This window comes from Macrobrachium nipponense, chromosome 26 (genome assembly GCF_015104395.2).
Source record: "Macrobrachium nipponense isolate FS-2020 chromosome 26, ASM1510439v2, whole genome shotgun sequence".
NCBI classification, from domain to species: domain Eukaryota; kingdom Metazoa; phylum Arthropoda; class Malacostraca; order Decapoda; family Palaemonidae; genus Macrobrachium; species Macrobrachium nipponense.
Window position 1 is genome coordinate 33,898,206 of NC_087215.1, and position 23,942 is coordinate 33,922,147.

The 23,942-nt window shown below is 40.1% G+C and overlaps 1 protein-coding gene across 2 annotated transcripts in view; it reads right to left on the minus strand.

The window, feature by feature from the left end:
• Window positions 1-504: 504 nt before the first annotated feature.
• The window catches only part of LOC135200171 (transmembrane protein 138-like), a 47,710-nt gene continuing 24,272 nt past the window's right edge, over window positions 505-23,942 (minus strand). Inside the window, exons 4-6 of one of the 2 annotated variants that reach the window (XM_064228531.1) lie at window positions 20,753-20,927; window positions 16,136-16,234; window positions 505-1,020 (exon numbers count right to left, since the gene is read on the minus strand). In XM_064228531.1, coding sequence (XP_064084601.1) covers window positions 16,137-16,234; window positions 20,753-20,927 — 273 coding nt within the window. In that variant the 3' untranslated portion in view covers window positions 505-1,020; window position 16,136. Of the gene's footprint in view, window positions 1,023-16,135; window positions 16,235-20,752; window positions 20,928-23,942 lie in introns of both variants that reach the window. The other variant, XM_064228532.1, reaches the window with a different exon arrangement.

Sequence of the window (23,942 nt, forward strand, 5' to 3'; positions counted from 1 at the left end):
GCACATCCTGTTAAAGAATCCCCTCTTCTTCTTCCTGAGAAGTTTAATTACTGAGGCCCATTCTCAGTTTCAAGATTTTTTACCCTCCAATAAAGTTAAAGCTCACAAGGCCCGGGCTGTCGCCACTTCCCTTGCTTTTCGTCATAATATGTCGCTCAAAACTATTTTGCAATCATTTTGATTTTGGAAGTGTAGGTCAATCTTTGCATCACACTGAATTAAAGACAAAGAAATTGTGTTTGAAAATTTCTGCACGTGGCTGGCATGGTGTTGGGAGAGGAAGCATAGGGGGGTTTCTGTTCCTCTACTATCCTCTCATCTTGTTACAAGGTTTTGAGTCGAATGGAAAATGGGGGCGAGGGGGTACATTGTACTTGGAGTACCTGCCAATTATTTAGTGGTGTACTGAAGGTTTGTAAGCTATAAAAAATACAGATTGATTAAAAATTTGTCATATTTCCAGTTTCTAAGGGGATCTTGTAATATTAAACAAATAGGTTTTCATACACCTTTATTATCACAATTTCAACTGAATGCTTTTAGTTGAAGTGATGAGAATACAAAATTAAAATAATGCATAACATTTACACAATGATTTAATACTAGATTGAATTAAAAATAAGATACGTAGTATATAAATACATATGTATATGTGCAAGTGTGCCAGTTCTTAGTTATGAATAAACTTATTATATACATGACTATAAATACATATATATATACATAGTTCCATAGTTCCCTGATGTATACTTTTAACATTATCTTTTGGAATCATTTAGGGTGTAACACAGAAATAGTGAGTAGTCTGCAAATATTTTTTACATGATGTAGGGTAATGGCAATTCCAATTTGCCTCGTAAATATAGCTTAGCTAACAATTTTTTAGAAATACATTGGTAGTATTTAATACTTATTCAGGTTGGTCAAAATGACTTGTACTGTAATGTCATATACAGTATGCACATATGCTGCATCACCAGCTTCCAGTCAGGTCCAGTGCAGAAATTGCTCCCTAAATATCTCTGCAAATATATTACATACAATGTTTTTAAAAAGCCTTTAATGATTTAACAATTGAACAATACAGTAATTAATTTTTTAATTGCAAAAGTTAATTCTGTAGAACTCACTTATAACTTTAAATGACTTGAGCTACTTAGTTATAAAACAAAAAGGCAGCATTAGTAAAATAGTTACTATTACCATTGTCTTATGTTACAGAATCATTAACCACTAAAACCAGTGATTTTATCACCATGACTCTAGTAGTATAAAGTAAACTTAACATCCAAACACTAGCTTTTGGTATAAAGTAAACTTGACATCCAAACACTAGTTTTTGGTATAAAGTAAACTTGACATCCAAACACTAGTTTTTGGTATAACAGTAGTTACTTAAACTACAAGCAATTGCAGTGGAGTTTTTTTATTCAAGCCAAAAATAACAACAGGCTGTAAGATAATATTCTTGGGAGTAGGTTTCCTTAAGAGTTCATCTTGTTCCATTAGAAATCTATACACAAATCTAGAGTCAGTCCCTAAGTTGAAGGTCTGCCAGAAAAGGTATACAGGTATATCTCATGAAATTCTTAATAAAGTCTTTTTTGGTAAAGAGTGTAGGAAAATCTGTTCTGCAAAAAAAATGTCCCTGTTGCAGAGATCATTTGATACCTTCTGAACATGGATGCTGTCTAGTAACTGGCTGAAAGAAACTTAGAGAGGGTTGATAGAAATCTTGATACTTCTGCTGGAAGAAACAGCAAGTTGGCAGTCCACTTTTGCTGGGGTCACAATGGTGAAATTGAGGGTAACTTAAGTTCTCTGGATTATAAGACATTAATGACAGAAAGCGGGGGTTGGGATGGCAAAATACTCAAAACTTTTTGTGTAAAAATCTGTGTATCTTCCATCTTGCTATAAAATGGGAGTACACAGTGCGCTGGAAGATTTTGATTTGTGATGTTTATGAAGAGATCCACCAGGGGCATCCTTTGTAACTGTCTTACATTGTCTAGGGTGAAATATAACCATTTTTAGGGAAATACGTCCATCTTTGCTGAAGGTATCCCTCAACTACATACTGTTCATAGCGCAAACATTGATAAACCTCTCTTCAACCCAACATTTTGTCAACACCAATTCATATCGGCTTTCTGATCTGGCATCCTCCTACATTCTCATGCACTGTAGTGTTGCCTAACATCTTGCCACATATTTCAGATGGTTCTCTGTAAAATTCAATCTATATAAACTGCTTTGAAATATGGTCTGCTTGCTTGGAAGTCCTGTTGTAACTGTAATCATGTCTTGGATATCATCCTGTTATAAGGATGATTGACTCCTTAGACATCAGTGTACAGGTTCTTGATTCCTGACTGTCTTGGACCATGGGCTACCAGTCAATTTTAGACAGCCTAAAGTTACATACAATCAGAGGAGAGGAAGGTGAGACCTATGTGTGTAGTAATACAAGTGTAGTTTGTAAGTACAAAACAATTTTTTTGGACTCTTATTTGGTCATATTAAATAAATAACCGAGTTAGATAGCCAAATAACTTTAGATCTTAAATGGAATGGAAATTAAAGTAGATATTGGCTCTCCAATTGGATATCTATTTGTTAAAAGGTTAAAGTGTCTTATATCTTTCATTTTCGCAACCTACTTGAATATGTAGAATTGCTTCAAGTCTGATTCATTTAAGAGTTTTAGCCTTGTGTATCTGATGTGGAAGGTAGCAAATAGGTGAAAATGATTGGATGAAATGAGTTTGAAAGGTCATACAGTGACTTGTTCTGTCACTGTTGTGTTTGACAATTAAAGGATAGTGTAAGATTAGTACTGTAGTTCAAAAAACATCTGCACAACTAGGAAGATAAGATCTGGCAATAAGTCATGTCTGTTACAGAACAATATTTTACTGTGAATGCTGTCTGAAATTATTATTCATGCTAATACTTGTTCTTTATTTTGGTCTGTTAAAAAAATGGGCAAACAGTAAATCAAAGGGTCAAAATGAAGATTTTAATAATCACCAAATTGATGCATCAGCACATTATAAGTGACCATGGGGTTTGATTGTTGATTACATATCAGTTAATTATAAGTGATCCAAAAAGGTTAACTTGATAGGCAAGCTCTCCCTCTCAAAGAACAAAATGCCCAAATGTAAGAAATAAATAGTAAGCCAAAAGAAGTAATGTGCATTTAGATAATAAAAAATTGATAAAAGATATACCTAATTATACTTATAGTGTTCATTAAGTAGATACATCATACTAAACTAATGCATAGTAATCATTCTTTTATGTACAGGCAGCCCCCAGTAACCATTGGTATTGGTTACCGGCGTTTTGGTTTTACAGTGCTTGTTCAATATATGCATAACTGGGTTTTACCCTCTGTAGGGTTAATAACACCATTGTCTGGTTATCAGTGGCCTAGCCTATGTGCCGAGACTGCCTCATAAAATACAAACATAAATATGCATCTTTTCCTTGGCGCTCTTTTAAAAAGTTATCCTTTATGTACTTTGCTGTATCCAGTAATACTGTATGTATCCTTTAATTATTATTGTATTATAGAATACAAACAAACCGATCATGTTTTGGTTTGGGAAAATCAGCTGACAGAGGTAAGTTTATTTCACTGCATTTAACTCAATTCAGAGCAATTTTCTTGCTTCTATTTAGCATAAAATAATCTCTAGAAACTCTGTTTATATGGGACAAGGTTATGTTTCATTATGTGGAGTGTTTTAAAGTCGAAATATAACTTAAATGTGTCTTGATGTGAAACTAGATTGCTATTTTTTTTTCACTAACAGATGGCGCCATAGCGATCATGTTTTGGTTTGGAAAAATCGGCTAAAGGAGGTAAGTTTATTTGGCTGCATTTAACTTAATTAGTGATTTTCTTGCTTCTATTTAGCATAAATTAATCTGTAGGAACTCTATTCATATGGGACAATGCTATATTTTGTTGTATGAAGTGTTTTAAAGTCAAAATATGACTTAAATATGGCCTCTTGTGAACTAGATTTATTTTTATTTTGTTATAGATGGCAGCAGTTTTTTTTTTTTTTATTAGAACTTCCCCCAATCAGAATCCCCCCAAGAGAGAGCTGATACAACGGGCGATGCAGTCGCTACTACTACTACTAGAGGACGCCACGGACAGCAGCGCCCCTAGCGAACATCCTTAATTTTTTAGCGCTAGCGTCAAGACGCATTTTTCCTTGTGCTGTGTTATTTTCGGGATTATCCTTTTCTACCATCATGGAACGCTCTGCTATTGCTACGGCTAAGTTAAGTAACTCATAAGTAATGTTTTACCTCAATTTTGTCTTCCGGGTACCAGTATTTTCCTCTTAATAGGTCATATACGGTTCCCCGGTTGCCTCGTGGTGGCGCCATGCTGCCTCGTTAAGAATTCCCGGTCCTCCATACTGGACTTCTTATACTTATGGGCTTACTATATTGCGTTCATTTTGTTTTTTTACATCGAGTTTTTAGCTAGTTTAGCCCTCCTACCATGTCTTTTAGTTGGTATTTGAGGGCTATTATTATTTATTCCGGCCCAGCATCCCGGCTCTTGCTCTTCATCGGCTATCGCTGGCTCCGAGTAGGCTTCTGTTTCTTGGAACAGTCTGCCTCCTCCTGGGCTTCTTTTTCTTTTACTAAAAGTGTCTTTTCCATCTTTTCGATGTATTTATTTATTATATTTAGGGTGTTAGGCTAGCCTAGGTGCTTGTTCCTTGTATTGGTACAGTCTGGTTCACGTGGCCCTCTCACGGTTGTGTTGCTCGCGGCCTTGGCCACTTGCGGTCACGTGTTCCATCGCACCTTACCCTGCCCCTGCCCTCCCTCTCTGGTATAGGGAGGGGCTGGGGGACCCCTTGGTTGTCATGACAACCTCAGTCGCCTTCTCTCTCTCCCTCTCTGAAGTGACCAGGGGTTCCTCCCAGCAGGGGGTATAGGGCGACCATCATGAGGTTACCGGGTCTCCGGAGCGGGTAGTCGGTGAGGCGGGGAGGAGTAGGCCATCCCTCTCTCTCTCTCCCGCCGTGTTACGCCGAGACCTTCTCCTCCCCCCCTCCCCAGTTGCTCAGCCACCTCCCTCGCTATAACGAAAGGAGCCTTCCGTCGCAGCCGGGGCACCTTTGGTTATAGATTACTGGCTCCGCTAGCGGGCGGGGTGGGCACTACTAGTGGTCGGTTGCTTGCCTACTATATCCTTACATCTCTCCCCCGCTACCGGAAGGGAGCTTGCTTCTTACCCGTGCACTCTTCTAGTAGACGGGTGGAGAGAGGTTTGTATTATTATTATTATAATTATTTTAAGGATATACCCTAATTTTACAATGAATTGTGTAATGTTATTATTATATTTCTACCATACCCGCCATTTTACGTCGTGGTTTCCTTTTACCACCACTCCTGGTTGGTTTCCCTTTGCGTCTCCGCCATCAGCGGAGCTATAGCCTAGGGCACGCAACCAACCTGGTTACCACACGTATTTTGGCGGGGCTCTGGTTTAATCTAACTTTATCGCTCCGGCACCAGCGGAGCATCTGTTAGACTGTAAGTGTGTACCTGGTACTCATGTATCTTTCCACTTACAGGCTACCAACTGCCAGGTCCCAGCGTGTAACGCGACGCTGTTCGACCCCTGCGGCCACGATGAGTGTAGGTCTCACGCCCCCTGGCCCCCCTGCCCACGTCTTTCAACGGGATGATCGTCTGGCACCCAGAAGCCTGCGCCATCTGCTACGACCTGGTCGGTCAGCTGGGAGATGGGGTAAGTCCATTATAGGCTTCATTATCATTTACTAACAACTCTTAATCATAAGTTTGTTAACCCCGTGCCACCACTAGAAGCTCATCTCGCTTTTCTTTCAGGCTACTGGTGTGAGGGAAGTCGCCCTCGCCACCCTGAAAGCGTGGTGGTGGGCGGCTTCGGGAAGAACGCTGCCAAAGGCCAGCCTTATATTCTTGATAAGAAGCTGGCCGTCCAGATCTTCCCTGCGGGCAAGTCGACTGGATATGTGACCCCTGTCCGCGGCCCCTCTGATAGCCTCCATCCAGCAAGACCTCCAGCAATCCTTTGGGGTCGTAGCTGCCCAGGAGTCGGTCCCGGACGTTGCTGCCCTGGACCTTAACATCGAACCCATGGCGGTAGGGGTGGAGGATTTGTTGGTTGAGGTAGGTGTGTCGGGCGCCCAAGGTCTTTCCTTGGTGCTCCTGGATCTTCTCCTGTACCCTCTTTGAGTGCTTCTTTCCAAGGCTTTGTGGGATCTGAGATTCCTACCCGCTCTCCCGCTCTCTCTGTACCCCCAAAGGTGAAGGGACAGAGAGAACCGAAGACTTTGGCTAAGACAACTTCTAGGAAGTCGTCTTCGTCTTCTTCGGCTAGGAAGTCTTCGACTTCCTACGCCGACGCGGTGAAAGCGAAGCCGAGCTCTTCTCACTCAAAGAGCTCTAGAAGCAAGGCTTCTAAGGAGAAGGCCCGCGCTCCCGCCGAGCCAGTGCCTTCTCCCGCCTCCTCCGCTTCCACTCTCCGGCTACGCCGGTAGGAGGAGCAGGGCCTAGCACCTTTGATCCTCTGCTTTCTCAGCAGTGTGATGCAACAGGTGGGCGAGCTGGTTGGCTCGCAAGTCTCCGCCCTGGGGACGAGATTCGAGCAGATGTTCGCACAATTGTCGAGCACTCTGTCTCAATCAGGCCAGTCGATTCAAGATCTCTCTAACAGAGTTAGGGAGAATGAGGACCGAGTAGCCGGGCTATCTCAGGCTCCTCTTCCAGTTTCCCCAGTGCCAAGCACTGGCATTCTCCAACTCCCGCCATACGACTCTCTGCCAGCTTTCTCCATGGAGAACCCATGAGAGTACCTGCCTACGCTCCTTCAAGGATGGGATGATCTCTATCCCGGAGTGTGGAACTCGGAGGATTGAGGACTTCGAGTTTTACCCTCCGGGTCTGACGCAGCCTTTCATCGGTTATGCTAGGCTGACTGTAACGGCTCTGACTAGGGAAGACAAGATCTCTAGAGAGTCTGTCCTGTATAGTAGAGATCATGCCCAGCGGGAATGGGTTCACTGCCTTGAGGACTGGGAGTGTACGAACACTAAACTCCAGGCCTACAAGAGTCCCTTTACTATTTTCGCGACGGAAGAGGAAGTTTCTCTTCCGTTCGCTACGAAATTAGTAGAGAAGTCCCTTCAGGCAGTCCTCAAGGATGAGCCCATCCCACAGTTGAGGGAGGCGGAGTCTACTTCTCCGCTCTTCCCGGCTTTCGGAGAATTGTGGGAGAACTTACCAGCTACATTCACGCTTGGTAAGCTCAAACCGGACTGCGCCATGGACCAGTTCGGCGAGAAGCTACCGAGGCTGCCGGATTCCCTAATCCAGGCAGAGTTTGATGCGCGAACCAGGTTTGGTAGGTCCCTCAATTCCCTTATAATCACGGAAATGGCTGCTCTTTCTTACGCTACGGAACCGCTGTTCAAGATTTTGGCAAAATCTCAGTTCCAGACGGTACTTTCTGACGCTTTCGACTTCTTCCAGGCTAGGAGGAATTGCCGGAAGCATGTTCTACAAGAGTGTACTATTAGGCACGAGCCGAATAGACTCTTGGCTTCTAGCATGTGGGGAGCGGATCTCTTCCCAGAGTCCGCTGTCAACGAAGTGCACCACGAAGCTTGCTAGCTCAACCAGAGCCTTAGAGCTAGGTGGGGTATTTCCTCGAAGAGGAAACAAGAATCCGTCCCCACTGCTGGTAAGAAGCAAAAGAAGGCTGGTAAGAGGTTCCAGCCGTATCAGAAAACACCAGCAACAGCAGCAATTTGTGCAAGCTGTCCCAGTTACCCAACAAGGACAACCTGCTAGTTCGAAGCAGAACCAGCCTATCCTCCTGTTGTCCCCTCAATCTCAGCCGTCCACCTCCTACGCAATCTCGCCAGCCTTCAACCCTTCATATGAGGCTCAAGGGTTACAAAACAACCAAGAGGTAGGGCGAGAGGTTACTTTCGTCAGCGTGGCGCAGGAAGGGCAACAAGGAGCAGGCAGTTCAGAGGGGGGCGTGGTGGTCAACCCGCCCATCAACAATGAGGCTCCCCAGGTAGGAGGGAGGCTGTTCCTCTTCCGCCACAGGTGGGGGTTCAGCAATTGGGCACAGAGCATAGTGTCCAAAGGATTGGGTTGGAGTTGGATCAAAGAGCCTCCTCCAATCAAATCATTCCACCAGATACCATCAGAGGAATTGACAGATTACGCGGAAAGAACGCTCCTTCAGAAAGGAGCTATTGCGAGAGTCAAGCATCTAAAATTTCAAGGTCGCTTATTCAGCGTGCCAAAGAAAGGCTCAACAAAAAGAAGGGTAATCTTAGACTTGTCAAAGCTAAACTCTTTCATTCGTTGCGACAAGTTCAAGATGCTTACCCTCTCGCAAGTAAGGACCTTACTTCCGCGTGGAGCCGTCACATGCTCCATCGATCTTACAGACGCATACTATCATATCCCTATAGCCAGGCACTTCCGCCCATTCCTAGGATTCAGGCTAGGAAATCAAACATTCTCATTCAAAGTGATGCCCTTCGGTCTGAATGTAGCCCCCAGGGTATTCACAAAATAGCAGAAGTGGTTGTACATCAATTGAGAGCTCAGGGAATCATGGTAGCAGCATACCTCGACGATTGGTTGATCTGGGCACCAACAGTCGAGGAATGTCTCAAAGCCACCAAAAAGGTAGTTTGCTTTCTGGAACATCTGGGGTTCCAGATAAACAAAACGAAATCCAGACTCACTCCAGAGTCTCGTTTTCAGTGGCTAGGAATCCAATGGGATTTGTCTTCCCACAATCTGTCAATTCCAGTGGCCAAACGGAAGGAAATAGCAAAATCTGTCAGGCAATTTCTCAAATGCAAACAAACGTCAAGGAGAAACCAGGAAAGAATCCTAGGGTCCCTCCAGTTTGCTTCGGTAACAGATATCCTCCTGAAGGCAAGGCTGAAAGATTTAAATCGAATTTGGCGATCAAGAGCAAACTCCAAATATCGAGACAAGTTGTCAGTGATCCCACAGATCCTCCGCAATCAACTCCGTCCTTGGTCAAAAGTAAAGAACTTAGCCAAGAAAGTACCCCTTCAATATCCCCTTCCAGTGTTAACCATTCACCACGGACGCCTCCCTGTCCTGGGTGGGGGGGATACTCTCAGTTCAAACAGGTTCAGGGGACTTGGTCAGTTCAATTTCGCCAGCTCCACATAAACGTGTTGGAAGCAATGGCAGTATTTCTTACCTTGAAGAGACTGCTTCCCCCGAAGAAGTCTCATCTAAGGCTAGTTTTGGACAGTGCAGTGGTAGTTCATTGCATCAACAGAGGAGGGTCCAAGTCCAAGCATGTCAATCATGTCATGATAGCCATCTTTGCCTTAGCAAACAAACACAAATGGCATCTATCTGCCACTCACCTGGCAGGAGTAAGGAATGTGATAGCAGACGCCCTGTCCCGGTCAGTTCCTCTGGAATCAGAATGGTCTCTAGACGACGGGTCATTCCAGTGGGTAAGCCTGAGAGTCCCAGGTCTCCAAGTGGATCTCTTCGCCTCACAAGCGAACCACAAGCTCCCTTGCTATGTGGCCCCCAACCTGGACCTTCTGGCTTATGCCACGGACGCCCTGTCGTTGGACTGGAATCAGTGGAGGAGAATTTATGTTTTTCCTCCAGTGAATCTTCTCTTGAAAGTCCTAAGCAAACTAAGGTCTTTCAAAGGGATAGTAGCTCTGATTGCACCGGACTGGCCAAGAGCAACTGGTATCCTCTTCTTCTGGAATTGGGTCTCCGACCTCAACGGATCCCCAATCCCAAGCTATCACAATCAGTACAAATGAGGACTGTGTTCGCTTCCTCAGGAATTCTCCAGACCCTAACTTTATGGACTTCATGAAGTTTGCGGCTAATAAAGATGCTAATATTGATCCACAGAATATTCTCTTCCTAGAAATCAGATAAGAGAGAGTCAACCATTAGACAATATGACTCAGCTGTTAAAAAATTAGCATCTTTTCTTGAAAGAATCGAACACTACAACCATGACAGTTAATCTGGCTATATCCTTTTTCAGATCCTTGTTTTTTTGAAAAAGGTTTAGCAGCTAGCACTATTACCACTCATAAATCGGCTTTGAAGAAAATCTTTCAAGTAGGTTTTCAGATAGATCTGACTGAATCTTATTTTACGTCTATCCCTAAAGCCTGTGCTAGACTTAGACCTTCCCAAAGGCCTACTACAGTTTCATGGTTCTTAAATGATGTCCTCAAACTAGCTTCAGATACTGACAACTCATCTTGTACATTCATAATGCTCCTGAGGAAGACATTATTCTTATTAAGCTTAGCCTCAGGAGCTAGAATTTCAGAACTGTCGGCTCTATCCAGGGATGCGGGTCATGTGGAATTACCTCCCATCAGGAGAAGTTCTACTTGCTCCGGATCGTAGCTTTTTAGCCAAAATGAGGATCCTCTGGCAAGGTGGGCCCCTTGGAAAGTTATCCCACTTCCCCAGGATCCTTCTCTCTGCCCAGTATCAACTCTTAGAGCCTTTCTATCTCGTACTTCTTCAAGATCCTCAGGTGCTCTCTTCATGAGAGAAAAAGGTGGTACTTTGTCAGTAAAAGGTATTAGGCAACAAATCCTTTACTTCATTAAACAAGCCAATCCTGAGTCATTTCCAAAAGCACATGATATCAGGGGAGTAGCCACCTCAATTAATTATTTTCAACATATGAACTTTGAGGATCTTAAAAAGTATACTGGATGGAAATCCCCGACAGTCTTTAAACGCCACTATCTAAAGTCCTTGGAATCTTTAAAGTTTTCAAGCAGTAGCAGCGGGAAACATTGTTTCCCCTGATACTGTATAGTAGTCGTAGTATAGATCCAGGTCTCCTTTCTACCTACAGCTTCCAACATGCCTCACCCTATCGCCATGCTACTCGGATATCCTAGCCTTAGCCGTGGAATCATATAGTGGATTGTCCCTTATTTTTTTTGCTAGGGACATCCACACTTGTACTGATAGTGTACTTCAGTGTACCTACCCTTATTTTTTATGCTAGGGTAGGACACAATGTGTTTTGTATATTTACCACAATTGTACTAATAATGTACTTCAGTGTACCTACCCTTATTTTTATGCTAGGGTAGGACACAGTGTGTTTGTATATTTTGTAAATAATTTCAAGTAAATCCCTTTTAGTTTATATTACATGCATCACTGTAATTTACTGTAATTACCATTTAAGTACTTTAAGATTACTAACATTCTGTTATTTTACTGTTTAGTATAAGTTAGTTAGTTTAAGTGCTTAGTTTGTATGCTGTAATTGATTTACTTACATTATATCCATCATTTTACACTGTTTTTCATTGTTCCTTTTTTCCCATCTTGTCTGTTTCTCTGGTACTCTTTCATAGGCCGACACGAGCTGAGCCCAGAAAAGGGATTTTGACGAAGGAAAAATCTATTTCTGGGTGATTGGCTCGTGTCGCCCTATGAAACCCCCCCACTTATTGTTTTCCCCCCCTTGCAGGACAAGATGTTTTTTATTAAGGATGTCCGCTAGGGGCGCTGCTGTCCGTGGCGTCCTCTAGTAGTTAGTAGTAGCGACTGCATCGCCCGTTGGTATCAGCTCTCTCTTGGGGGGATTCTGATTGGAAGTTCTAATTGGTTATTGTCTCGTGGTAGTGTTCCACACTCGCCCCTATTACCATACCGACACTTCTTTTTAAGAGTGAGCTAGTCAGTTTTACTGACATTTTTCTTAATTTTGTTTTTCTCTGGTAATTTTAGATTAATTTTACCTAGAAAGAATGATATTAAGGATCCTTTCATAGGGCGACATGAGCCAATCACCCAGAAATAGATTTTTCCTTCGTCAAAATCCCTTTTCTCTACTATTATTTTCAGTCCAGCTTCATCCGTAGCATTAATCAAGGCCCTTTGCAGTGTGCTATCGGCCCCTAGTTGCATCCCGTTTTTCTTTCTTTTACTGTACCACCTTTCATATTCTCTTTCTTCCATCTTACTTTCCATCCTCTCCTAACAATTCTTTTGTAGTGCAACTGCTAGGTTTTCCTCCTTTTACACCTTTCAAAACTTTTACTGCAATTTCTGTTTAAGCGCTGAATGACCTCATAGGTCCTAGGCCTAAATGAATTTACATCCAATTCTATATCCAATCCAGTTTATTCCATGTTACTGATGCATGATAATTTATAGTCAGTAGCAGTGTGAACATTGTTTTCTCAGCTTCAGCTACAAAGCAGCTTGAATTTAGCAATACTATAGGCAGTCCCCGGTTATCGCTGGACTTGGTTAATGGCGATCCAGTTTTATGGTGCTTGTCTAGCACCATAAAATCAGCGAAATATGGCGCCATAATAGGTTGAGTTTTGGTTATTGGCGCCATAAGGTGCCGATAATAGAGTTATGGGACCATAAAATACCTAACAGGGGCGCCAACTGAAACTCAGCGCTGTAAATCTCTAAGTTTCGATTAACTGCAGTTTTCTCGATCAGCATCCCACAGAGAATGGAACTCCTGCCGATAACTAAAAGATATGATAAATAAAGAGATGGAGGAAACGTTAGTATTCTGAAAAAGATTACTCTCTCTCTCTCTCTCTCTCTCTCTCTCTCTCTCTCTCTCTCTCTCTCTCTCTCTTCCATTCTGGGCCAAGATTTACCTGTAAGTTGACTTTTTTCTCTCTCTTCCATTCTAGGCCAAGATTTACCTGTAACTTCATTGAATCTGACATTTACAAATTTTTAAATTACCATGCAAACCATAGTAGTATTAATAAATGATTAGGCAAATGAAATTCCACTTTTTCATTAGAGTTATAACATATTAGGGCAAAATATCTGGCCATGACTCTGTCTAAGGCAGTGGTCGCCAACCTTTCGAACTTCATGGACCACTAAATGTATAATTTTTAATTTTGCAGACCAATAATATGAATTTAAAAAAAAGCTACTAAATATATTTATTTAATAATAATAATCAGAGAACTTTTATTTTATTGATATGAAATGCACCTATTTACTGTCCTATTAAATATAACAAAGTTATAGTTTAATTATTTTAAAAAAATTGAAAATTTCAAGTTTACTTGAGTATTACACATTTTAGTGTGATATTTATTCACTGCTGTCTGATTCTTACTAAAGCAGGGACGTTGACTGTGCCAGACTAAAACTCAAACCCAAATGGTTTGAAACGTATTTTGTACTTTGAAGCAGTAAGAATACAATACTTGTTTGATATGGTTATGGATTTGTGTACACTACATTATGATAAATTCTTATTTATAATGTTTAATTTATTGCAATTGATAGTGGTGTTAGTTAGTTAATGCTGTTTTTTTTCTGCTAAATCCTGGATCAAAACTTGTAATGCTAAATTGCCCTAAAATGTTAAATATAGCATTAAAAATGCCAAACTGGTAACACTGGGCTCACTGTCTTCTGTGCAATTTGTATCAGGGTTGCCTGAAGAGAATGAAGAAAACAATTTTATAAAAATTAAGTACTAGTGTCCCAATTTTTCTGTGGACCATCACAATTTTTTCATGGACCAGGACCACCAGTGGTCCATGGACCACTGGTTGGTGACCGCTGTATTGTTAACCAGTCTAGGGCACCATGAGGTGAACTGTGGCGCCCATTGACCTCTAAAATTCAGGTAGTGATGATTTTCAGTTACCGTCAAGTCCCCAGGAACGGAACCCCTTTCAGTAACTGGGGGCCTGCCTGTATATTCACCTTGTGTAAACATATTATTTCATATTTAAATCTTATTAAGCCTGCCCATTGGAGATCATTGATCTGAATACCTGAAAGACTTGACCAAATTAATCCTTTTGCCATTTGTGATTTCATTCCGTTGGGAATCCTTTGTCCTTTATATTTTTCCTTTTCTATCTACCTATCTAGGTATATAATGCAGTCTTTTAAGCTAACTTTGTAAATCTTGTGGTGTTTTATGATTAAAACAGCATTATCTGCTATTCTAAGTCAGTCAAATTTTTATCATTGTACCCCACTCCAAACCTTCAGTCTTTTCTTCCATCTCCAACCAAACTTTTTGCTCTAAAATCCATGAGAATGGTAAAATGGCATAGGTGACATAACATTCCCCTGTAGCACCTCACTACGTATTTACAACAAATTTATGTGACAAGATGCTTTAAATTAATTTTGCCTTTGATATTCAAGGATTCTTTCTATTAGGTTTGCATATTTTCGGGGGCTGGCCAGTACCCCTATACAGGGGGGTACATATAAGGCAAAAAATGCAAAGTCATGATAAAATTCAAGGACCATCGTATGGCAATGGAGAATGTGTATAAAATATTTAGTCAAAATTCATCTTACTTTCGTAGTTACAGGGTAATTAGTAAACGTAACTCAATAAGCCAAAAACTTTGATCCGTACAAAAAAATGCAATGTTTCTTCTGTTATCGTAAATGTTTATAATTATTGTCAAACAAATTGTGAGCAATGGCATCTGTAGAGATTCCATGAGTTGCAGGAGGGAAGGTTCTCTCTCAGCTTACCACCCTTCAGTGCAAGCAGAAACATGATACGTAAAGGGTACATGTTCGAGTTTCACCTCTGACATTCTCTTGCTTTTACATTTGTTTATCTTTGTTTTGGCAATGATTTCACATGCAAAAGAGGAAAAGACAAGGAAAACATCTTGCTAACATACAGAAGAAGAAAATTCCCTCTAATAAGCTGAGTTAGTGAAGGAGAGAGAGAGAGAGAGTTGCGTAGGAAGGAGTGCCCCGTCTTGCCTGACGCAGTGCCCCAGGCTACGATCTAAGAGCAAAGGGATCTTCATTTATAATTAAATTATGATAAATAACATAGTTTTGGTTTATAAATACCCAAAAAGAAATATAAAATTCCTAATAATCATGATTTATTAACATTGTCTTTGTAAAAATACAAAGAAAAACTTTGAACGCCTGTATCTCAGAACTATACTCATTGACCTTCAAATTCTATCTTCTCCCTTAATTTTAAAGCTATAGCTTTGAAATCTGGTTTATAACTTAGAAAGGTATTATGGAATAATCAAATGAAGCCGTTTTTTCTCATTTTTTTTTTTCTGAAATTTTTTTCATGATTTATAGGGTTTATTTTTTTACCATAATGAAAAAATTCATATCTGGCAAAAAAAATTAATTTAAGTAAAAAATTCTTCATGTGATTGGAGGTCTACATCAGGTCTATATATGGTAGTAATCCCAGATCTTAATATTAAGTATCAAGGGAGGAGATAGAATTTGAAAAATGGTTATTTTCGGGATAAATCTCCTTGGCGTCACAAAACCGAAGGTCAGAGGTGAAAATCACATGCAGTTTGGATATTTCCCTAGTCACCTCATTAATTGGTATGAATGTCAAAGTCCTATCCTTAAAAAATGGCATTAGCTGGCCGGCCCCCTTAAAAGGAATGCTGTACCCTAATGATGGTGTTCCATAATATTACTCTGCAGAGACTAGAATGCTTTTTAATAATTGATATAAACCTTTAGGAAGGGATTTTAAAATCTTATACCTTCATAATATTTCTTAGCGCAAATATTAGATTTTTGGAACTCCTGCTTTTTCTAAAATCAACCTATTTTTCATTCCTGCTTCATGTATGAATTTTCTTCTTCTGATACAATGCACCTTTGAACAAATATTTTCTTCATACATGAAAATTATATCTCCCATATGAATGCAATATAGAATAACAGGTCCTCTGATAGCATTTCCAATGCAAGCAAAACAAAGAACTACTTAAGAACTGCATTTGGTAATTCCTCCAATTGCTTTTTCAGTAAAGGGAATGCACTATGTGTAAACCTGCAACTGGCAAGTCATCTGATGCCATATCAAATGACAGACTAAGAACTATTCACTAAAAACTGTAATTATGTAAAGTAATAACTGAAATACTGTAAAGTAAAGAGACTCCAAAAGATGGAATAAACAAGTGATAGAACTTAAATTAGTACTAATATCTATTAAGTGAGAAAAAGTTTGGCTCCCCGACATTCAAGAGACGAAAAGAAATCTCACCTTAATATTTGAAGCTACCAATAGGCAATTTTGCATAAAATTCCTTGTTAGACAGCTGTAAGATAGCTCGCTTATACAAGTAATAATGTACGCCACCCACTGAAAAGAAAGTGCAGGAGTAATTAATCACATGAAATCTTGTAATGTTTTTCATATTCTTCAGGCTATTATCATTATACAATAATTCTAACTCATTCCAGTGTCCTAAAGAGTCTGTTCAATTTCATAAAAATTTATTAAATGGATACGTGTCTGTGGAAAAAACCTGAAATTCTTTTAAAGATTTTTATAGAAAGTTTGTTGTATGCTGTGGCTTGAAATTAAGAACCTTATTAAACAAGTATTATTAGTGCCAAGTTATATTTTCCACACTTTGGGGTTTGGCTTGTATGGCATACTCACAATTATTTATTGGTAATACAAATGCTGCAAGTTCAAAGGTCATGGCAGATTTAAGGTAAATTACTCCACAATTCTGTACATACAGTACTTTAACAAAATGTTTCCTGTTCTTATCTGCATCTCTCCTATTCTTGTACTTCTATGCTTTTGTAATATTATAATAGACTAATCACTACATTTGGTTCAGCAATCTTCTGTGGCACATGCTTTACCAATATAAGAACAACCCTTCTTTGTTCATATGAAGAACAAACCCTTGGTCATAACAGTAGGATAATCCTCTTGTGCCAGCTGGGAACTGGTTAAAAACAATCAAAGATTGTAAAGCAAGGAATCTGTGGCATCTGGCAACTCCTGCGTATACAAGGTGGAAACTGGTCATTGACCAAGGACAGTATCTTGTGATGTGTTAGTCTTTCTTTGACTGTCTTGGAGAGTGGTCACTTTTGCTCTCCTTCCAAGCTGGTTGCTTTGTCGGCCCATTTTCTTGAAGTTTTGAAGAGTTTGGGAGATTCATGGCCTGAGTTATGATGTTAATCACACCAGTGGATGGGGGACTGTGGCTTTCAAATTTATCCTGGAATTCGTGGGTAAGACCAAGAATCCTTCTGAGCATGATGATAGATATGCCTCGTTTTCCATTCTCTCAGTGAACGACTTTGTGGGCAATGTTCCGCAAGAGCTCTTGCTTTGTCCCATTAGAGCACTACGATGCTAGTATTTGAAAAGGACTCGTCACCTGAGACCTAGGTGCTATGTACTTTTTGTTAGCATTGGTGGGTCCAGAAGGGAAGTGTCCAAGAACACTATTTCATTCTGGTTGCAAGAGATGACACTGAGTCTGTGCAGGCTAGAGCACATGACATCAGAGGTTTAAGTTCTTCTCTGGCATTTAAGAAAAACTTGTCTGTTCATAGAATTTTGAACTCTGATTCTTGAATGCGCCAGTCCACGTTCACTTCCTTTTACCTGAAGGACGTTGCCCACTGGTCTTTGGACACTTTTTCCTTGGGTCCAGTGGTGGCTGCCAAACAAGTTGTGTAATTCACCCGGTGCCCTTGGCAGGCGATTTGTATCTTACTTTAGATGATTGTGTGGAATATAGAATGAGTGAGTTGGCTGGTCTCTTTCTTTCTCTTTGTTCCTTTCTTCTTCCTACAGGCGGATCGAAGAATAGACAGTCATAGGCTGGAACTGGTCTGATACAGGTGAGTAGGGTGGTTATACTGGTGGTGGGTTTTGCATTGTGACTATACAGTACTCAGATGTGCTAGTCAGTAGCAAGAGCTCCTCTCTCTAGCAAGGGGAGTGAGGAGGTAGCAAACCCCTGTGGCTTATATGAGGGCCCCAGAACCAGAAAGTCGTATATGAACTTCCATGGTTTTGGAAGTGGTTATGCATACTGGTAGATTTGGCAACCTTTTCTCTGTGTATTTGAGGCATTTCTAGGCCATTCCACCATTTACATACGGTCGAAATTCCTACTGGGACAGTCAGAATTATCGATTTTAGCTACAGGAAAGAACATGACTTCGAGCGGTGCTGGCAGCCGCTCGGACGGTTCATGAGGACCAGATAGACGCATATCACTAGCGCTGATTAAGCCAATGAGAGCGCGCGTCACTTCGCGGGTAGCGAATTCTAGGCCAATGAGCGTTTTTCCCCATAAGGCGCGTGTAAGCATCGACCAATCACCGCGCAGCTTACAATCTCCCGCCAATGTTTACATCTCACTTCAGTGATCATAGCGGGAGATTACGATTGATTCCGTTGTTGGTTGTGATGTATTTTTTGTCTAAATTACTCTTTATTTGAGTACATTATGTCTTCCTCTGGCAGTAATAATAGTCGTAGTACTAGTAGTAGTAGTAGTAGTAGTGGATGAGGGTCACAGCTGGTAGCGATGTTTGGAGCTAACAGACTGCAATCTGATCGAGTTAAGTCCCCTTCACATTGCAGCTTCTATTAAAGGATGGGGCCCTAGTAGTAGTAGTAGTAGTAGTAGTAAAAAAAAAATATGATAATAATATTATTGTGTATTATTGATGGTTAAACATCATGGTGATTCAAGGTTATCATCGTCAACATCATTATTAAACCATCATAATATTATTATTTCTATCATTATTATTATTATCATTATTATTATTATCATTATTATTACTATTCTATTATAGTATTTTCTTGTGATTGATTATAAGTATCGATGTATTATGATGATGAAAGGTTATCATCATCAGTGTCATTATTAGTACTAATATTATTGTACTATCATCATTATTATTATTACTATTATTATCATCATTATCATTATTATTATTATTCCCATTGTTATTATTATTACTATTATTATTATCATTATTATCATTAGCAATACTCGGTTTCTTATCACAAAAATGTATCGTCTTTTCAGCACACTATTATTACTTATCAATATTATTATTAATAGTATTATTATCATTATTATTACCAGTATTATTACTATTACTCTTATTAATATCATCATCATTATTACAACAATATGATAACACTTTATTATCGTTTAACACATTCAATTATGGTTTAAGTGCTTGTTATGACTCAAATATTAAAAAAAAATGGGAGTTTGGCAGACATTTTGAATGCTAGCGCGCAAGCGCACCCAACAATTTTTTTTCAAATTTTCACAAAAAACTTATAAAGAGTATAGCTTTCATATGAAACTAGTTTAAATCGATATCTTTCTTAGAACCAGAGTAATGAATGATAAACTTTGAGGCCAATTTACTCATTTTTTAAAAAGTGGCATATACGACTCTCTGGTTCTGAGGCCCTCATATATGGTTTGTTACTTGAACAGAGTTTTCTTTTGTTCCTGGAATGGAATGAATCTGCCCATGTATCATTGTACATATTTTAATGCAAACAGCTGAGTTTTTTATATATTCAATTGTCAATTCTCTCACAGGCATAAGACCCCTTCCTTAGAACTTGTTCTTCTAGGAAGGGTGGTCAGGTGGGTTACCTCCCAGCTGATTAGGATACTTGTACTGCCCTCCAAGTGTAAGTCTATTCTATTGTTAAGACTGAGGGTTTGTTCCACATAGAACAAATGACAAATTTTAAATTATTTTTTATTTTTCATAGCTAACAAACCTGAGGTCTTAACTTTACTGCCCACCTCTAGCCGCCCCCTTCTCTCTCTCTTTTGCTGGGTTGTGGGAAAGACTAATGCGTCACGAGATATTGTGCTTGGTCGATGACTAGATTCCACCTTGTATACGCAGGAGTTGCCAGATGCCACAGATTCCTTGCTTTACACCTTTGATTGTTTTTAACCAGTTTCCAGCTGGTGTGAGAAGATTATCCTATTGTTAAGACCTCAGGTTTGTTAGCTATGAAAAATACAAATTGATTTTAAAATTTGTCATATTTTCTTTGTTTTCTCAGACTCTTGAGTTAGCCTGCAGCTCAGAGCTTATAGCTGTATGAATGTTTCAGTAAGTTTCAAATAAAATGAATGTTTCAGTAAGTTTCAAGTAAATAATAATCAATGCAAACAAATCTAGTGCATACATCTCAACCACACTCTGAAATCATGTCATGCTTTTTTTTTTTTGTTACTCTTCTGTGTAGGTTAAATACCAAGCACAGTATCATTGCTTTTGTTGTTAAGACAGATTTTGTAGCCGTTCATATTTTTATCATTTAAAATATTTTAATTTATGCTCACTTAGTTTATCAATAAAATCTGTTCCAACAAACCTGTTTGAAGTTATGTACTAATGGAAATTTCTAGTGATTTCAACTGCGTATGCAGCCTATAATAACTTACAGGGTGAGTTTATCCAATGTAAAAGGAAAGGGAAACAGTACAGTGTACTGCCAGTGAGTAAAATATATGAAAGCTGGTACTGCTCTTATACTAAAAGTAAGTATGTACTAGGGAATTACAACCATAGCATTTTGCTTAAAAGCAATAGCTTCATGATGTGTCATAGATATACTGAAAACAGATAATAACAAAGGAATAAGTCTTAACTAAAGATCAGTTTATTGGAGCATGAGAGATACACAAGAAGTCAGTCAATATATGCTGGATACAAGCTCTGATCTCAGTACAGACAAGCTCTTTGTGCAATGACTTATTTTTTCAGTATAACCATCATCTACTAAGCATGATATCATCTCTACTTAACTATTCTTCTATCAGTATCTTATTCTAAGGACACTTACTAACTCTTTGTACTGTGAAAAGTGCAACCATCCCAGGTGCCCAAATATAAACCTTGGGCTTCTGCCACTGCTGTTCCAAAGACCAAGAATGGAACCCTAGAGAAAGACCTAGGTACATGACTGCTACAATAATGCACCACTGGAATTTATGCACCAGTTCTCCAACCAATCCAGCCTAGAAACATACAATAAAATTAACTAAAGACTGCATGAATGACATGGATGAAGTTTGAAGATGATTTTATACTTCATGAAAAGAAACCCATTACTTTTACAAATGCATAACATGTTGGACTCTTGGGTAAAGACGCTGTTAAATAATTGGTTACAAGAAAAGCAAGGCAGTAAATTTGAAAACTTTTCACCTGCCAAAAGGTTTAACTTCTTTAGTCTTATCAAATCAGAGGAACCAAGAAAAGATCAAGTCAAGTAACAGGCTGGTATTTTTAAAAACTTGAATTTACTTATACAGTTTTTTTATGGCCACAGCAATCAGTACTCTATCTCATTTATTTAAGCTGAGTATATGGTAGTTAAGTTTTAATTCATTGGCCTGGTTAGGGGGTGTGCCTATGCCATAAGTCCCCATTTTAAAGTGGTAAGTGCTTATACCTTTCGTATGATTGAGGGGATTTGCTTCAAAGTTTTGCTGCTTATTCTTCAACTCATGAAATTTTGCACAGAGAATTAGTTAGATATTAGAGTTCTAAGTTAATATTTTTTCCATTTGAAAAAATCATGATGTCCAATATTCATCATGCTGTAGGTCATCAACAAAATTTTGGGATGGTGTTATCAAAGGCGACGGGGTATCAGGGACAGTCTGGGGGTCGGCAACAGGTATTTAGGTGTCTCGTAGTTCGGGAACAGGCCGTAGTCATTGGGTCGATAATGGTATTTCTTAAGTTTTTCTTCTTTTGTGGATTTTCCTATAGGCATCTACATGTTTCAGCCACCTCGTTTGGCCATCATCAGGACGGGATCGCTAAGTGCAATGATATGTTTTGGATAGATTTGCTCTATTTATTGCATTCTAGTGGCTTGAGGAGTCTGATACCTAACTTTTCATTGGGCAATACCTGTGGCATCATGAGTAATGTCATTGGGGGCAGCTTCTGATTGGCTGCCCTCTTCGTAAGCGGAGCCTCATCCTTGTCGGTGATGGTGGAGGTCCCATCAAAGGGCGTGCTACTAGGTTGTCCTCAGGAAGGGAGCCTGAGCTTCGATCACCCTCAGGGTTAATAGGGATCCCTCAGGATGAGAGCTAATGCTTCTATCATCCTCAGGATCCCTCTGTTGCAATGGTTGTTGTGAAGCATTGTCTACTGCCCTCCTGACAGCGGTGGGGAGGAGGAAGGTCTCTTGTGTGACGTTCATACTGGGCTTCTCCCTCCCTATGTGCAGTGCTTCTAAGATTCGCAAATGATGTAGATCGGGTGCTTGGTCGATAATCTCAAAGTTACTGACGATGTCGCATCGGCGGATTCTTTTATCATTTGCAGCCCTTGCACAATTAAATATCCTTCCTTCCTGCGTGTGACAGGAGATCCTCTTAGAGAGCTGCATTGCCATCATCCCGATGTTAAGTTCCAAGACATCCTCAGATTGGTCACGTATATCAGTAGATGACGTTCATCTTCTTCAAAGGATCCTGCGACTGTGCAGGGTTATCCTTATTATAAAGATGCATGTCTTCTTACTCTGATAGAATATGATCAAGTTGATCAAGGGAACCTCCATCAGTGATATAAAGAAGACAAGCGAGCCCTACAGGAAATAATCAAGAACCACGTTTCCCTGACTGACAATAGCAAACAGATCAACTTGGTCATATTCTATAAAAGTAAGAAGACATGCAGCCTTATTATAAAGAATAACCCCGCACCATTGCAGGATCCCTTGAAGAAGATGAACGTCATCTACAGATATATGTTCCCAATCTGAGGATGCCTCAGAACTTACATCAGGATGATGTTAATGTGCTTCTCCCAGAAGATCTGTTACATGCAGGAAGGAACAATATTCAACCATGCAAGGACTGCACATGATAAAAGAATCTGCCGCTGTGACATTGTCGGTAACTTTAAGATTATTGACCAAGCACCCGATCTACGTCGTTTGCAATCTTAGAAGTGCTGCACATCGGGAGGGAGAAGCCCAGTATGAATGTCACACAGGAGACCTTCCTCTTCCCCACTGCCGTTAGGAGAGCAGCAGACAATACCTCACAATGACCATTACACCAGAGGGATCCTGAGGATGATAAAAGCATTAGCTCTCATCCTGAGGACGACCTAGTAGCATGCCCTTCGACAGGACCTCCACCATCACCGATAAGGATGAGGCTCTGCCCACGAAGAGGGCAGCCAATCAGAAGCCGCCCCCCTGATGACATTGCTCTTGATGCCACAGGTATTGCCAAATGAAAAGTCAGGTACCAGACTCCTCAAGCCACTTGAAAGCAATAAATAGCGTGAATCCATCTGAAACATATCAATGCACCTAGCGACCCTGTCCCGATGATGGCCAAATGAGGTGGCTGAAACATATAGATGCCTATAGGAAAAACCAGAAAAGAAGAAAAAATGTTAGAAATACCCGATCAACCCCTGACCACTATGGCCTGTTCCCGACCTATGAGACACACCTAAATACCCGATGCCAACCCAAAGCCTATCCCTGATACCCCGTCACTTTGATAAACACCAGCCCGAAATTCTGTTGACGACCTACAGCATGATGAATATTGGACAGCTGCTTAGTAATACGTGCCAGAAAGACAAATCATAAGGAGAATTGAAAGAATTTTTGTATAAAATCAATTCTGTGAATTCTGCCATTGTTTTTAACCCTCTTACGCCGGAGCCCTAAAAATCAAAACGTCTCCCGTATGCCGGGCCTGGTTTGGAGTGAGCGCGGAAGTGGAAAAAATAATTTTTTCAAAAAATTACAGCGCGCGTACTTTTGAAGATTAAGAGTTCATTTTTTGGCTCCTTTTTTTGTCATTGCCTGAAGTTTAGATTGCAACCATCAGAAATGAAAAATAATATCATTATCATATGTAAATAATGCGATATATGGTAGCGAAAAAAAAATTCATACATAATTGTATTCAAATCACGCTGTGCAGAAAACGGTCAAAGCTAACCAGTTACTTTTTTTTGCGTTGTATTTTACACTAAATTGCGAT